Source organism: Aquarana catesbeiana, linkage group LG02 (genome assembly GCF_042186555.1).
Source record: "Aquarana catesbeiana isolate 2022-GZ linkage group LG02, ASM4218655v1, whole genome shotgun sequence".
NCBI lineage: Eukaryota > Metazoa > Chordata > Amphibia > Anura > Ranidae > Aquarana > Aquarana catesbeiana.
This window is the reverse complement of record NC_133325.1, coordinates 129,571,770-129,589,142: the sequence shown is the minus strand read 5'-3', so window position 1 is coordinate 129,589,142 and position 17,373 is coordinate 129,571,770. Positions and strand designations below refer to the sequence as shown.

The 17,373-nt window shown below is 44.1% G+C and overlaps 2 protein-coding genes across 7 annotated transcripts in view; one reads left to right on the top strand and one right to left on the bottom strand.

Moving 5' to 3' along the window:
• Window positions 1–3,777, bottom strand: part of CRYL1 (crystallin lambda 1) — a 223,710-nt gene extending 219,933 nt beyond the window's left edge. For 2 of the 3 annotated variants that reach the window (XM_073613463.1, XM_073613461.1), the window contains exon 1: window positions 3,609–3,725. The gene's annotated coding sequence lies outside the window, so the exon portion shown is untranslated. Of the gene's footprint in view, window positions 1–3,608 lie in introns of all 3 variants that reach the window. The other variant, XM_073613462.1, reaches the window with a different exon arrangement.
• A 438-nt stretch (window positions 3,778–4,215) lies between these two features.
• Window positions 4,216–17,373, top strand: part of IFT88 (intraflagellar transport 88) — a 142,042-nt gene continuing 128,884 nt past the window's right edge. Inside the window, exons 1-3 of one of the 4 annotated variants that reach the window (XM_073613457.1) lie at window positions 4,216–4,454; window positions 12,373–12,488; window positions 14,287–14,349. In XM_073613457.1, the coding sequence (XP_073469558.1) occupies window positions 12,399–12,488; window positions 14,287–14,349 (153 nt within the window). In that variant the 5' untranslated portion in view covers window positions 4,216–4,454; window positions 12,373–12,398. The remainder of the gene's footprint in view (window positions 4,455–12,372; window positions 12,489–14,286; window positions 14,350–17,373) is intronic. The other 3 variants (XM_073613458.1, XM_073613460.1, XM_073613459.1) reach the window with 3 other exon arrangements.

Sequence of the window (17,373 nt, the reverse complement as noted above, 5' to 3'; positions counted from 1 at the left end):
TTTTATTATTTTAAAAAAACTGTCATTTTCTATATCGGTTTTCGGCCTAGTGTATCTTCCGGGATCGGTACCAAAATTTCCATTCGGTGCACCCCTAGTATCAACCCTTGGCTTCTTCATCGACTATGCATATGTCTGATCCCATCCAGCTACTGCTTATTACTGACCATTTGGCTTGTTCATCTACTACTCTTATGCTTATTCCTGATCTGCTTAATCCATTGCCTGATCACCACTTGATTTTCCTGCTGGGCAATCCAGAAGCCCACAAACTAGCATTAGCACTCAGCAAACCTCATCAGGAGCTCTGGAGAAGACTGTCTAGTGCTTAGACTCCATGCCTTGGGTGAGCCTATGTCATCCTCTAGGGCAGGGGTGTCAAACTCAATTTAATTGCGGGCCACATCAGCATTATGGTTGCCTTTAAAGAGCCAGTTGTATCTGGGGTGTGCTACGTAGAGTTTAGGAGTGCACTACGTACACAGTACCAAGCGTGGGGTTCAAAGTGTGCTCTATGTATAGAATGCAGTTCCAGGGGTGGCCTATGCATACAGGACAAAGTTCAGAGGTGCGCTACATACAGAGTGCAGTGTTCAGCAGTGCCATACAGAGTGCAGAGTTCAGGGTGCGCTGTGTACAGAGTGCAGTTTTCAGCAGTGCGTTATGTACAGAGTGCGGAGTTCTGGAGTACGCTACAGAGTGCAGTTTTCAGCAGTGCGTTACGTACAGAGTTCTGGAGTACGCTACATACAGAGTGCAGAGTTCAGGAGTATGCTACATACAGAGTGCAGAGTTCAGGAGTACGCTACATACAGAGTGCACTGTGTACAGAGTGCAGAGTTCAGGGTGCGTGCTACAGAGTGCAGAGTTTAGGGGTAGGCTATGCACAGTGTGCAACCCCAACCCCCCTCAATGCTTCCTTGCATCTCTACTCTCTCCTGCCTGGCCTGGCTCTAGTACCTCCCTGTGTAGGCAGCTCTGCCTTGCAATGGGATAATTTTCTCTCTCAGAATCTGGATATCTGTCCACGCCGTGTTCCACCGTGAGTGCATGCAGGAATCTGTTAGGATCAGGGAACCACTGAGAGCAAAACTGTCCCTTGGAAACACAGAATGCTTCTGTGTTTCCAATGACAGTGGGAATGGAGGGTGAGAGCTAGAGATGGGGAAGTGGAGTTCTACCACGTTCTGACTGCAAAACTGGGTGCGAGGGCCACATGAGAAGGCTTGGAGGGCTGGATTTGGCCCCCGGGCCTTGCGTTTGCCACATGTACTCTAGGGGGATCTGCTTGGCTATTACCAGCTGATTACTGGTGAACCTCTTTACTGCTAGTCACTTGCCTCAGAGGCTCATTCCGGATCGTGACAACATGACACTATCTACATTTCTTTTGGACTTTAATAAAATTTCACAAAATGATTTGTTCATCTTATTCCCCACATTGCAATGTAGTGTATTTCAACAGCGACATTAACCACTTCAGCCCCGGAGGGTTTTACCCCCCTCATGACCAGGCCATTTTTTGCGATACGGCACTGCTTTAACTGACAATTGCGCAGCTGTGTCCAGTCGTACTCCAAAAAAAGATGATGATGATTCCCACAAATAGAGCTGTCTTTTGGTGGTATTTGATCACCTCTGCGGTTTTTATTTTTTGCACTATAAACAAAAAAATACCAACAATTTTGAAAAAAAAAACAAAAAAAAAAAAAAAACAACAATTTTTACTTTCTGCCATAATCCAATAAAAAAAATGGAAAAAAAAGTCTAATTCCTTCAGAGATTTAGGCCAATATATATTCTTCTACATATTTTTGGTAAAAAAAAAAATCCCAAGAAGCTTATATTGATTGGTTTGCGCAAAAGTTATCGCGTCTACAAATGATGGGATAGTTTAATGGAATTTTATTTATTTTTTACTAGTAATAGCAGCGATCAACAACTTATAGCGGGATTTCGACGGACAAATCGGACACCAACTGACACTTTCTTGGGGACCAGTGCTAAAAAATATGCACTGTTACTTTACTTATGACACTGGCAGGGAAGGTGTTAACATCAGGGGGGATCAAAGGGTTAAGGGTTTCCCTAGGGGGTACTTACTAACTGTGTGGGGATTGCTCTGACTGGGAGAACACAGAGATCCGTGTTCCTGATTAGCAGGAACACAAGATCTCTATGTTCTCCCCTGTCAGAACGGCGATCTGCCTTGTTTACATAGGCAGATCGCCGTTCTGCCTATCTGGAGAACGATCGCGATGGCTGGTGGACATCGCGTCCACCAGACCCACTGACTGGCTCCCCCTATGGCAAATCAGCGAATGCTCTCAGAGGCTACTGTATGAAGCAACGTATAGGTAGGTCGTATCATGCAGCCGGGCCGCCTTGCCACAGTAAATGTGTGGAAGGCGGTCCGGAAGTAAAGTATAACTAAAAGGAAAAAAAAAATTTCGTTTTGGATAGAGTGGAGAGGGATTAGAGCACATCAGTTTTTATTGCTGTCTGTGTCCCCACTGGGGAGATTCACCCTCTTTATTTACCATTATCATTGAAAGTGAAAGAAAATCCCAAATTTTGGGTTGTCCCCTGAAAAGTAATAGAGAGGAAATATTCCAATGGGTTAGCTAGTTCTGGTGACCTGGGGGTCCCCAAGGAATTCCCTTAAAGAGGAGGTCCACCCAGAAATGGAACTTCCGCTGATCGGATTCCTCCCCCCTCCAGTGTCACATTTGGCACCTTTCAGGGGGGAGCAGATACCTGTCTAATCCAGGTATTTGCTCCCAATTCCGGAGAAAGATCGCCGCAGTACCAGCAGCAATCTATGCCATGTCTGGACCCTCCTCTGTCCCCCCACTGTCTTCTGGGAGACACACAGGTCCCAGAAGACAGCAGGGACCACTCAGAACATGCAGCGCGATTCACGCGTGCGCATATAGGGAACCGGGCTGTGAAGCCGCAAGGCTTCACTTCCCGATCCCCTTACTAAAGATGGCGGAACCTCCACCCAGAGCTGAGGGACGGGTCGGATGAGGACATCGCGGGTGCCCTGGACAGGTAAGTGTCCTAATATTAAAAGTCAACAGCTGCAGTATTTGTAGCTGCTGACTTATTTTTTTTTTCTTTTTGCAGAAGGCTGCTTTAATTTGCAGGGATTTCCTCCCATTTCCTGTTTGGCTATGGGACAGTAAGTGAAGGGAAATCTCACCAATGGGACACACAAAAAATCTGACAGGGATTAAAACCCTTTCTTACTCTATCCAAAATGAAAAGAAAAGAAGTTTTGCCTATAGTTCTACTTTAAAAAAAAAAAAAAAAAAAGAAGAGGTGCCACAGCCTACTTTTTTCAGCACGCAGTACAGGGGTGTGAACTAAACGAATAAGACAGCAGTCCAACGCCCGGCCTACATATTGGATAAGATATGGTGTATATGAGATGTGAATGGGCCCCAACTCTGTGTGTGCAATTATTAGAACACACACAATTCTATTTATCATCCATATATTGGGCCACACACACTGAATACAAGTGTCCCATGAACAGACATAACACTGTCCTCCTTCCCAGTACATCCTAAATACAGGTAATGAGAGAGAGCAGCCCACCCTACCTCCAGTCACCTCACTCCCCCTCCAGTCACCTCACCCGCCGTGACGTCACCACCCTAGCTTCCTCGTGCCGCTGTTTCATCAGATTAGGCGACCTGTCAGAATGTGTAACGGAAGTGACGTTCCGTTGCTGCCATCTTGCTCTACCCCGCACTCCTCCGCAGTAAGGATATACTGAGAAGCGGGAAAGCAGACATCTTGTTACACCCACCCTAGTTTTGGATTTTACACTTATGTTTAACAGTAAAGTGAGTTTATATACTGAAATACAGTACTTAGAACTCCGTATGAATGTTTAGATGTTGAATTTTTAAAGCAGCCAACTTCTGTCAGATTAGCAAAGCTGTGAGATCCGCAGGCTCGCCGCTGCTTTTAAAATTCAACATCTTACCAGTTAGACGGAGTTCTAAGTACTGTACTTCAATATATACACTCACTTTACTGTTAAAAATAAGTGTAAAATGCAAGACTCCGGTGGGTGTAACACGATGTCTGCTTTCCTCCTTCTCAGTGTATCCTTACTATGGAGGAGTGCGGGGTGTAGCAAGATGGCGGCGACGAAACGTCACTTTCCTTACACATTCTGACGGGTCGCCTAATGTGACGAAACACCGCTTCTGATTGGTGATGTAGTCAGGCTGCGTTCGTTGTCCGGTTACCTAGCAACCCCGTGCAGCGTGCATAGTCTCCGAATGCCACGAGCCACTCCACCAATCAGCGAGCGGAGATTGTACGCGCGGTGCATGCTGGGTCCGGCTCCCTGGGAGCTCTCAGGCTGCTGACAACAAACTGATGTGTGATCCGGAGCTGAGAGAGAGAGGGAGGGATAGTCCGGACACTGCTTCCAGGTACAGGGGGCGTCCTCACAGGGGAGCATGCTTAGTCTGGGGGAGACTTTCCCAACCCAGGTTTCTTGTCACCCTATTGCTCTTCTAGAAGTTGCCAGGGGTTACCTGACATCCCTTTATCTCTCTGTAAGGCCTCCTTTACACCTGCTTTGCTGTTTGAAGTACGATCCGTGTTGGGATCACTTTTCAGACAGCAATAGACAGACGGCGACTCGCCACATGTTACCGGACAATTGTGTCACAACCGTGCGCATTGTGTGTGGTTACGAGGCGGTTGTAGCACGACCCCGTTCACTTAAATGGGTCACACTCATCTGCTGAGCATGACGGGGATATTATTATTACTGCTGCAGCCATGAAGCAAAGTTACGCGGCCGCGGCATGTGTCTCTGCAGCAAAAGGGGAAGTGGTTGAGGGTCGTAAAAAAGGGGACCAGCCACAAGGTTTTACCACCACCCCAATCACACATGTAAATGAGTCCCAACGGGCACATAAATGATACCATGTACTTTACATGTACCAAATCTATGTAATACGAGGCACTACCCAATCAATTTGTGTCCAATCAGACAGGCCCTTAAAGTGTTACTAAACCCAGGACCCTGCATTCACCATATCTGGTCTCCCACAATACACAGAACATGAAAATGCAATAATTTTAGTAAATAAAAACTTCTAAATGCCTTCTCTCATCAGCAGTATATAGCAGGCTTGTGACCTCTATCAGTGTCTGGTTAAAGCTTGTGGGAGGAGTTTTCATTCTCCCCTGACTGTCCTATAAGGCTGCAGGACCCCTGACACTCTGTCTAGACAGTGCTGATTGGCCCTGTTCTGATCACATGCACTCTCCCAAGAAGAAAAAACTCTCTAGCAATACACACCAAACTGAGCATGTGCAGAGTGACTCCAAAGGCTCTGTACTATCAGGAGATTTATTAGGGACAGTGGAAGAATGGGAGGATCAGAGAAGGCAGGGTCAAACAACCTTTTTACACAATGCCGACATTAACCTCTTAGGTTCCACAGTGAGTATAACAAGCATGCTTTACTGCATATACAGACTAATTTTTCTGTTGTGGGTTTAGTAACACTTTAAGGATGTTTTTTTTTTTTTTTGATCAGCCACAGAAGTAAGGTGAAAGAATCATCCCCAGAGTGCTATTGTATTCTGACTGCTGGAACTGTCACAATACACACTGATCAATGCTGCAGGCATTCCGTTCAACAAAAGGCAATCTTTAAATCAACCTCTGTCAAGTGGGAATGACCATAGATGAATCGACCAGTAACATTTCAATCCCTCTTTGGCCAGCTTTACATTACTCTGTTGGTGGTGGATGTAAAGGAGATTGAGCAATCAGATTGTATAGTGTCCAATCACAGCCGGTCACATGTAAATGCAGAAGTGCCGTTTATTGGCTCTCCTCGATTCACACTGGCAGAGTGTGTGACAAGGAGTGCTGATCAGCCAATCAGCATTATCTCCTTGGAGGGGACACCAGGACAGGTAATCAGGGCATCCATTCCCTGATTACAGGAAAGCCCATCAGTGCCCATTAGTGATGCCAGTCAGTGCAGCCTTTCAGTGCCTGCTCATCAGTGCTGCCCATCGGTGCCTCCCATTAGTGCTGCCTATCCATGCCGCCCATCAGTGCTCACCAGTGCCACCTATCAGTGCCCAGCGGGCATTCTATGGATTTTGTTGGATCAGATGGCAGGTGGGTGTCAGCGGGCACATTTCCGCTGACATCCGCCTGCCCATACAAGTCAATGGGTGGCCCGCTCGGATCCGCCTAAAAAAACAGACAAGCGATCCGCCTAAAAAAACAGACAAGCGGATCCAAACGGGCCGATCGCGTGAAAGGGGCCTCACAGTGTAGGCAAACAGCCGGAAAACTGATACAAATGAATGACAGTCTGACAGGAGTCACAGTTGTTTGAATGTATCCACACATCCAATGGTTACCTGCAGTAAGGCCCCTTTCACACTGGGGCGGTTTGCAGGCGTTATTGCGCTAAAAATACCGCCTGCCAAACCTCTGCTGTTTGTTCAGTTTGTTCAGTGTGTTCAGTGTTCAGTTTGTTCAGTGTGAAAGCCCGAGGGCTTTCACACTGAAGCGGTGCGCTGGCAGGACGGTAAAAAAAGTCCTGCAAGCCGCATCTTTGGAGCGGTGAAGGAGCGGTGTGTTCACTGCTCCTAAACCGCTCCTGCCCATTGAAATCAACGGGACAGCGCGGCTATACCGCGGCAATACCGCGGCTATAGCCGCGCTGTACGAGCGGTTTTAACCCTTTTTCAGCTGCCAGCGGGGGTTAAAACCGCACCGCTAGCGGGCGAATACAGCCGCAAAAACGACGGTAAAACAGCGCTAAATATAGCGCTGTTTTACCGCCGATGCCCCCACCGCCCCAGTGTGAAAGGGGCCTTAGGGAACATATCTGACTGTGTTAGTTGTAGTAATCAGATTTGTTTAATAGGCTCATCAGTGGCTTACTAGAGGTCTTAGAAGGTTTCCTAATTACTATTATAAAATAGGTGCTTGATTTCAATGACTGAGGAGTGTTCTCAAAAAAAGGTATCAGTGGGCTCAATTCACTAAAGCAGATCACATGCGGTGTTTACTGTAGGTGATCGAACAAATTTTTCCCAGATATCACATGCGATGCTGAAAATGTCAATTCCCCATCACCATTATGCAGTATTTACCTGAAAAAGCAAAAACGCTCAGTAAATACCCCATAAGACGGCATTAAAGTGGTAGTAAAGAATGTTACACCACTTGTACCTACAGGTAAGTCTATAATAAGGCTTACCTATAGGTACTGTGAATATCTCCTAAATTTGCACAATTTAGGAGATATTCAGAGTGCATGTAGCCGACAACATCACCAGCACATGTGCTCTGAAGCCCATGTCGTAAACAGTGGCTCCTATGTGCATGCGCGGGAGTGATGTCATCGCACCCCCCATCACTCAAGTAGCTGGAGGCCGACCGCGCAATTGTCAGTTAAAACGACGCAGCGCCGTATCCCAAAAAATGGCCTGGTCATTAAGGGGGTAAATTCTTCCAGGGCTGAAGTGGTTAAAGTAGAACTGTAGGCAACACCTTACTTTTGGATAGAGTGGAGAAGGATTAGAACGCCTGTCAGGTTTTTATTGCTGTCTGTGTCCTTGTTAGGGAGATTCCCCCTCTCTATTTGTCCTGTTTACCAATATCATTGAAAGTGCAGAAAAGTAATATAGAGGGGAAACCTTCCAATAGGGACACTAGTTCTGCTGAAAACAGGGCCAAGGATAAATCCAAGGGTAAAAAACAAAGCTTACTTACCGACCAGCTCGCAGACAACCAAGTTCTAGATGGGGGCAGTAGCGCCTGTTTTTTTATCACTAATTCTGGTGACCTGGGGGTCCCCAAGGGATTCCATTAATTTGTAGGGACTTCCTCCTCACTACCTGTTTTGGCTATGGGCAGGAAGTGAAAGGAAATCTCCACAATGGGACACAAGGGCAAAAAACTGACAGGGGTTATAACCCTCCCTTACTCTATCCTAAAAAAAAGTTTTGCCTATAGTTCTACTTTAAGGAAAATAGACTGTGTACTTTTCAAGTTGCTCCAGAGCTTAGTAAATGAGGTAGACCTTCACTCTACAAAGAAAACCCAATCACATGAAAGGAAAATAAAATAAACAGCATTTTTGCTTGCACATGATTGGATAATGGAAGTCAGCAGAGCTTCCCCACAATAACTAAGCTCTGGAGTAAATGCACCTGCAAAGTTCTCAGTTTTTGTGACTTTAGTAAATCCACCCTATTACATGTAGTAAAAATATATCCATTTTCTCCTGTCATTTCACCAGATTTGTAGACTTATTGTATTTTGTGTATATACATCATTTGCTGCAAACCTCCCATTCATACAATTGTACATGCATATCTCAACGGCCTAATCCCTTGTTAGAACATATGTCATATGTAGTTGGGATTCTTTACATTTTTTACTTTTATTTTTAGAGATATCTTTGACTCAAGTATTCGCAAAACAGAATCAGATTAGAATTAGACAAGTATTCTTACAAAGGTGTGGAACGTAAGTTGTTGGGAGAGGGGTGTCATCAATTTGAAGGTTCAACAGGTGAATAAGCTTTCAGGTGACACTAACAATACGCTTTCAGGAGACAATAACAATGGCTATTCTCTAACAAGACAAAACATGTCCAAAGACATAGCAAAGACTTCACCAAATATCACAGCAAATGACTTGTGTAAGTTCACCATTACAGAAAAATCTGTGAGGTGAACTTACACAGGTCGTCCCCCCCCCGGTCTGATGACCTGCACTGCCGCAATCTCCGGTTCTAAGCCCCGGTATATCCACATCAGGAGCCCGGGGCTTAGAAATCCTCTCTCCATTCTCACATCATCTGCATAACTGACAGGACTGGCTATGCAGCTGCTGATTGGTGGGCGCCGCCCATGTAATGGCGCTGACAAGTTAGAATGCTCCAAAACGTCCCCGGAGAACCGGAGATTGCAGCGGTCCAGGTCAGCGGGACCTGGGGGGGGGGGGGCAGCTTCCCACCAACCACTTTGCATATTATTTTATATATACTGTGATTCTGTACTTGCCAAATATGCTGCAGAAATCTCCCTCCACTGAGTCTGGCTGCAGCCATTTTAACTGTGGGCAGCTCTGAAGCTGCTGCCTGTTCACTTCCTGGATTTACAGAGGCACACATCCAGCTCTGCAGCTCTCATTGGCCCTCTTATGACTCATCCCTCCTCCCTTCATGGCAAACTCTCACAAGAGAGAGGGAGAAAGAGCTGTGTATGATGTCAAAGCATTTTTACCAGTCAAGAAACAGAAAGTGTGCTGTATAAGGTATTTACTGTCAGGAAAAAAATGTTTTACTATCCAAAGTTAAAATAACAAGGGCAGAAGATTTAATAGATGGAAAGATGACAAAAATGACTGAAGGTCCGCTTTAACCACTTGCCTACTGGGCACTTTTACCCCCTTCCTGCCCAGGCCATTTTTCAGCTTACAGCGCTGTCACACTTTGAATGACAAATGCGCGGTCATGCAACACTGTACCCAAATGAATTTTTTATCATTTATTTTCACACAAATGGAGCTTTCCTTTGGTGGTATTTAATCACGACTGGGTTTTTTATTTTTCGCTAAACAACGGAAAAAATACAGAACATTTTGAAAAAAAAAAGAAAATTTTTTCACAGTTTTTTATAAAATTTTGCAAACAGGTAATCTTTCTCCTTCACTGATGAGGCAGCACTGATTGGCAGCACTGGTGGGCATAATCAGTGCCCTGATATCAGTGTAGAAGTCCCTTTAACACAAGCTGGTTATTGGCTCTCCTCTCATCTCCTCATGCTGACAGCATGAGGAAAAGAATGCTGATAACCACCTTGTGTTTACATTGTGATCAGCTGTCATTGGACACAGCTGATCATGGGGTAAAGGGTTTATGTGATTGTCCCTTTACCCCAATCTATGATCAGCTGCATTCTAAGGAAGCAGCAATCACAGAGCATGCCGCTTGCATGCCACAGGGGGGCGCGCTGGCAGTGCGATCGTGAGGGGGGGGGGGGTGTCCATGAACACAGTCCCAGCAAAGTAAGCCTGTGCTGTAGCTGTCTTTCAGCTATCGCGTGGGTGGGAACTGGTTAAGGCAGGGTTCTTCCAGAGGTTACCAGGGGTTCCTTGGGCAATGAGCAATTTCTGCCTCTCAGATAAGTTCCCACTGACACCTTTTTTTTTTTTTTTTTTTTTTTTTTTTTTTTTAGCTATCTCTAAGGGGATAATTCGTCCCATTGACCACAAGTGTAAGGAGCATTCTTCCCACTGACCATTTCACTAATGTAGCATGAGTTGTAGATACAGAAATGTTTAGCGGGGGTTTCCCCGAGACTGGAAAGTTTTTTTCAAGGGTTCCTCTGTGTTGAAAAGGTTCAGAAAGGCTGCTTTAAAGTGTAACTAAAGGCAAAACTTTCTTTTTAATTTTGGATAGAGTAATGGAGGGTTAGAAGCCCTATCGGTTTTCATTGCTAATAAAGAGGTAAAATGGTTTAAACCATAGAAATATGCCTATTACGCGGTCATGCAACACTGTACCCAAATTACATTTTTATAATTTTTTTTTAAGACAGATAGAGCTTTCTTAAGGTGGTATTTAATCGCTGCTGGGTTTTTATTTTTTGTTAAATAAAGACTGAAAACTTTGAAAAAAAAATAAAACTTTTTCTTTGTTTCTGTTGTAAATCTTTGCAAATAAGTAATTTTTCTTCTTCGCTGACGTGTGTGGAGGGGCACTGATATGCTGCAATGATATGCTGCACTGATGGGCACTGATATGCTGCACTGATGGGCACTGATATGCTGCACTGATGGGCACTGATGAAGCTGCACTGATAATTAGGTGATTATCATTGTAAATGCCTCTGTCACCACAGGAAAGTGTTTGTCAGACACTGGCAGCATTGAGAAAAGGAAATGCCAATAACTGGCATTTGTTTACATGTAATCAGCTGTGATTGGGCACAGCTGATCACATGATAAGAGCCTACATTATTGGTTCTTTACTGCGTTCGATGATGCTCGGTAAGAATGGAAGGACGTCATATGAAAACCTCCCAGAACAAGAGCGTTCCCACCCAACCGCCATCTTACAATACGGCGGGCAGACAGAAGTTAATTTAACTTAGTTGTTTTTGATACACCACGTGTTTCCTGTGAAAGCAGCTTCCCTTTGACTAGTCACTTTTTTTCTTTTGCATTAAAACATACTGTATGCTGCAGGGAACATTCTGACTTGGTGAGTTGGCATATTTCTACAGTTTAACCACTTGCTGCAAAATCACATACCTGCTGATGGTTGACTTTCTCGAAATAACAACCGATTTCAAAAATGTCGGTCTTGGCGTTTTGAATACTTTTAAGTGTAGAGGAGAGGTTTGGGGGACCCCAGGTCCTTCCATAAAGAGTACCTGTTTACATTGCTTGTGACGGCAATAAAAGTGATCAGAATCTTTTTTTTTTTTTTTTTTGTTTTTTTGTTTTTTTTTAGAGGGTCAGTGTAAAAAAATAAATAAATAAGAAAAAAATTTGTTTTTTTTTAAGTGCCCCATCCCGCCATGCTCGTGCGCAAAGCAAACGCATACGTAAGTCGTGCCCGCAAATGTACACAGTGTTCAAACCACACGTGAGGTATCGCCATGATCATTAGAGCAAGAGCAATAATTCTAGTGCAATACCTCCTCTGTAGCACTAAACAGGGAGGTTTTTAGGTACTGTAGTTTGTCGCCATTCCACGAGTGTGCACAATTTTTAAGCGTGACATGTTAGGTATCTATTTACTCGGCGTAACATCTTTCAAAATTGGGCTAACTTTACTAACTTTTTTTCCCAAACAATTGCGTTTAAAAGACCGCTGCGCAACTACAGTGAGACATAAAATATTGTGACCACCGTTTTATTTTCTAGGGTCTCTGCTAAAAAATATATAGCTTCTAGGTTCTAAGTAATTTTCTAGCAAAAATTACTGATTTTAACTAGTAAGCTACAAATGTCAGAAATAAGACTGGTCTTGAAGTGGTTAAACCATTTTACCTCTATTGGCAATAAAAACTGACAGCGGTTGTAATCCTTCCCCACTGTATCCATCCCAAGGGATGTTGCATGAGATAAAATACCGAATGGTTTCATGAGATAAATACCAAACATTCCAATGAAATACCACATGTCTTATTTTAGTAGCGCTTTTTTGTGAATTGCAAAAATATTTGAAAACCTCTATGAGCTATTTTACCGCAAGTTTTAAAGTGGGAAATATCGCTTCATGACTTGAGCCCACTGTTTTTCTGATGTTCACTCTTGTCTATTTTTGTATCATTCCTACCCAGCTGCCAGTACCTGAGCTGACGCCATCATGATGCAACATGTTCACTTGGCGCCCGAGGAAGATGAAGAGGACTTGTATTCTGGATACAACGAATATAACCCAGCCTATGACACTGAGGTGGGAATCCAATGGGTTGCCCTAATTCATGAAAGTAGAACTTTTGTCAAACTTTTAATTCACGTATGTGATGTAGGCTGTCCATACCAATAAGACTGTGCCCTCGGGAACATATTATAACTACCTGTTGATCCTGCCAATAAAATCATTGGACAGGGACATTCTTGGACATCATTGGACAAGTACATCCTTATGGTGACTGCTTATCCTTCTGCAGTAAAAGCATTACGGCATTGTCACATTTGATGCTGCTTAAGCAGGCCATACACCATGCAAATTTCTTTCCTGCAACCACGGGTTGCAGGAAAGAAATTCACTGCATTCCCCCCATCAACACAGACAGTGCTGACAGGGGAATCTCTCCTGCTGAGACATTGTATTCCCCCGGCGGGGGGTTGGGGGATGAAGTCCCCCCTGCTGGTAAAAGACAGTGGTTATTGATAGCGGCTGTATAGCAATAATCACATGTAAGATCCAGCAGTGTGGTTGTACCCAAGTTGATCGATCAATCAACTTGATACATCTAGCCTGCTCATACATGGTTCAAATCTCGACCGGTTTCTGCTGAACTGGCCAAGGTTCGAACCGTCTATGGCCGGCCTTAGATGCTGGTGCAGTTGATGGCCATATCAGTGGATAGCCACACCTAGCTCTGCCCACAGCTCTTTAGCTTGACAACACATTGCTCTGTCTGTAGGAGCTTAGAGTTAGGATGTAAAAGGCCTGCTCAGTCCCTCCAGTTCCCTTCAGTACTGTCTAGCATGGTGCAGGAAAAATCTATCTCCCCAGATGCATTTACCATAAAAAAAAATGTAAATTGCATTTCTTCCTAGGACATGTAACATTTGCCTTGAAAATGCCATTTTTTATCATTCTGAAAAAAAAAAAAGGTGTTGGATGGACTTTATTGTTCACATGTATGCTTGCTTGGCACATAAAGTAGATCCTAACTCACAAGGGAGTTTGTTCTGTGTAAACCCTCTTCCACTTGCAATTACAAAACCCATTTTTCTTTGTTGTTGTCCCCCCCCCTTCTTGCCTATTTACCGTCAGTCTGGCTTAGGCCAGAATTGCCTGTCCCTGGTGTTGCCATCTCCTGGGATACTCATGTCACATCTCCCAGGAGGCGGCCAGGCACACAAAGCACCAGAGGGCAGGCCAGGGGGCACCCAGCATGTTATTGGCAGTTGGCTGTGAAAACTCAGTAGAGGCAGCCAGCTGAAGAGAATCAGGATGGCGAGCTTTGTCACCCAAACAGCAAATCACAGTGGGACAATGCTGCATTCGCTGTGTGGGTGAGTGTATGATTTTATGATAACCCAGCAATACAGATAAGAGGAAAAATATAATTGGGGGGGGGGGGGGGGGGGGCAGCTAAGCTGCACTTTAGAGTCCAGTTCCTGGCACTGTGATTTGTATAGTTTTTAGTGTTGCACAGCACAGTGTACATTCTAAAGAAGACTGGCAGCTGGCAGATAGGTCTATTTTATTACAGAGGGTACTTTGCATGCAATAAAGAGCCTGTCTGCTTACAGAGTTTAAAAAGGAGACTTTAGTTACGCTTAATCAGCAGTTTCTAGAACCAAGGTATTACAGGACTCCCTGTTATCCATTGCTGGAAGAGTATTGGAAAGGCAATAGATGCAGCTCATTGATGCATGAGTGCTTGATCCACTTCTATATGCAGCTCTCATAACTGTGATGTTCAAAGTGAATCGCAAAAATAGTGGGGAAAATTAGGGAAGCACTGCTCTGTAGAATGGCTGGTTTTACACTCACTTTTGGTTTTATTTTGCAGGATTTGGAGAGCGATGTGGCTTTTCAGCAAGCTTTACAAACGAGCCATGGACGGAGACCTCTGGTACTTTGAGCAATATCATAATGTTCATTTAATGTTAGGGATATATCCACTTGCCTACAGCCCTATAGCAGTTTAACTGCTACAGGGCGGCCGCTGTGCGCAGGAGCACTTCCAGGTAAGGGGTGCGAATGCGTACCGTCGGCGGCTCACTCTCACTGTGATTAAACACAGTGGGAGTGGGTCAGTGGGTACCGTGGACTCAATGTCTGCCAGCACCCGCCGATCATCAGCCACAGAGACAGACCTGCAATCTGTAAACAAGGCAGATTGCCATTCTGACAGAAGGGAAGGCATGGATCCGTGTCTCTGGAAAGCAGGGACAAGGATCCATGTCTTCCCCTAATAAAAACACCTACCATACTGTACAAAAACACTGGCTAGGCACACAGTTAACCCTTTGATCACCCATAATATTAACCCCTTCCCAGCCAGTGTCATTAGTACAGTGACAGTGCATATTGTTAGCACTATTTACTGTAATGGTGTAACTGGTTCCAAGTGTCAGAATGTCCGCTGCAATATCGCAGCAGTCCCGCTATAAATCGCTGATCGCCACCATTATTAGTACAAAAAAATCCCATAGTTTGTGGATGCTATAACTTTGAGCAAACTAATCAGTATACGCTTATTGGGATTTTTTTTTACCAAAAATATGTAGCAGAATACATATTGACCTAAATTTATAAAGAAATTACATTTTTTTATTGGATATATTTTATAGCAGAAAGTAAAAAATATTGTTTTTTTTTTTGTTTTTGTTTTTTTTGTTTTTTTTTTTTCAAATGTCAGTCTTTTTTTTTTTGATTATAGCACCAAAAAAAACAAAAACGCAGAGGTGATCAAATACCACCAAAAGAAGCTCTATTTGTGGGAAAAAAGGGACATACATTTTATTTGGGTACATACAGTGTTGCACTACCGCGCAATTGTCAGTTAAAATAGCACAGTGCCGTGTCGCAAAAAATGGCCTGGTCAGGAAGGAGGTCAAGTGGATATCTAAATTCACTTGGCTACTAAATGGCCAAATATTTCAATTTTTTTGTACAGTTCTGGCAAGGTGCCAACCAGTGGTGTAGCGTGGGGTGGGGGGCAGAAGAGGAGAGAAAAGGGGGAAAGAGAGAATAAATGGTAGAGAGGGAGAAAAAGAAAAGGAGTGATAAGAAGTAATGGAATAAAAAAGAAAGAGGGATAGGGGTAGAGGGGGTGCTAAAAGTCCACGGGTTAGGGGGCGCAAATTACTTGCCTTGCCCCAGGCGCTGACAACCCACGCTACACCACTGGCTCCAACCACCTGTTTGTCATACTGAGTCTTCAGATCATATAAAGTGGAACTCCAGGCAGTACAGACTGCTAATATGACAACATATTTTTTGTCACCTTTGTCATGTGTAAACATTTTTTTAAATATTTAAAGACTAACCTTTACCCACTCACTCAACTAAATGTGTTTTTGATCCTGTCAGATAGATGTTCCATTACTACTTGTTTTTGTGAAATCCTGTCACTGGGACAGGAAGTGAGAGTTAAAGAGGGCTTGTAATGTGAAAACTCAGAAAAGGGGAGCAGAGCAAAAGACTGGTCGCCAGTAATGCCTGTGGCCTCCCTGCAGTGGATTTTTTTTTTTTTTTTTACTGATTTGACTGGCGGGGTAAAGTTCAATAACCGGGAGAGGTGTAGGAAACACAGATCCACAGAATGAATGAAGCAAAAGCACAGAGATCCTTGCACTGCAGGTCTTTTGCTATAGCTTCCACACCAGCAAAGAGAACAGTGAGCAGCACAGTAGTGACATCATTAAGACCCCTTTCACACTGGAGACGTATGTCAGGCATTTTAGTGCTAAAAATAGCTGTAAAGCGCCTGAAAAATGCCTCATCTGCAATCCCAGTGTGAAAGCCCGAGTGCTTTCACACTGGGGCACTGCGCTGGCAGGATGTCAAAAAGTTGAGGCGCCTTAGGAGTGGTGTATACACTGCTCCTAAAGCGCCACTGCCCAAATCAACAGGCAGTGGCGCTTTGCGGGCCCTTTTAACCCTTAATTTGGCCGCTAACGGGGGTCAAAAGCACCCCGCTAGTGGCCGAGAAGCACCTCTAAAACTATGGTAAAGCGCCGCTAAAACTAGCGGCGCTTTGCCACCGACGCCTGGGCGCTGTCAGTGTGAAAGGGCTCTAAATCTCATTCCAAAATAAATGAGACTAGCAGTCATAATCACAGCACCATAGGTTCACGCTCCAGAATATACAGCCATGAGTCTGGAATTAAAAATAAAAGGTAAAGGGGCACCACTTAGTTAACAATTACAAATTACCTATAGGATAGCAAATCTTCACTTCCTGTGTTCAGGTTCAGGTCCCCTAATAGGGACATAGAAAACAGTGAAAACCTGGCAGTGGTTTTATCCCTTTTTTTTTTTTTTTTTCTTTTAAATAAAATCGTTTTTATTTAATTTTGAATAGAACAAGAAAAAAAGCAAACAATACAAAAAAGATGGCCTATACATGTACTCAAAAGTTAATATGCATTGTAGTAAAGGTACAATATAAATCCAAAGAGTATGGTTGTTTCCGGTAACCAACATTATAGTTACATCAATAAAAAACATATGTATTGTCTTGTTGTAAGCGTGTTGTATCTTACATAATCAAGCATAGGTGAAAATACTTCACCTAGGATGTACTGTGAGGCCCGGTTCACACTCGTGCGATGCCAGACATCACATGGCACCACACTGCTGTGCACATCGCATGCGATGTCTGTGTGATGCAATTTCAGCCATACAAACTGTATGGGTAAAATCACATCGCATTCGCACCAAAATGGGACAGGACCATTTTTTTGGTCCGCACTGGAATCGGATCGCATGGGTGTTCACACCTATGCGATTCGATTCCTGCACCATTTTACAGTTTGCACTGCGATCTGCGAACCGAACGAAGGGTGTTGTTAACTTTACAGTGACACCCGCAGATTTGCAGATCTCAGTGTGAACCACTGTGCGATTCAGGTGCGATGCGGGAACCTGC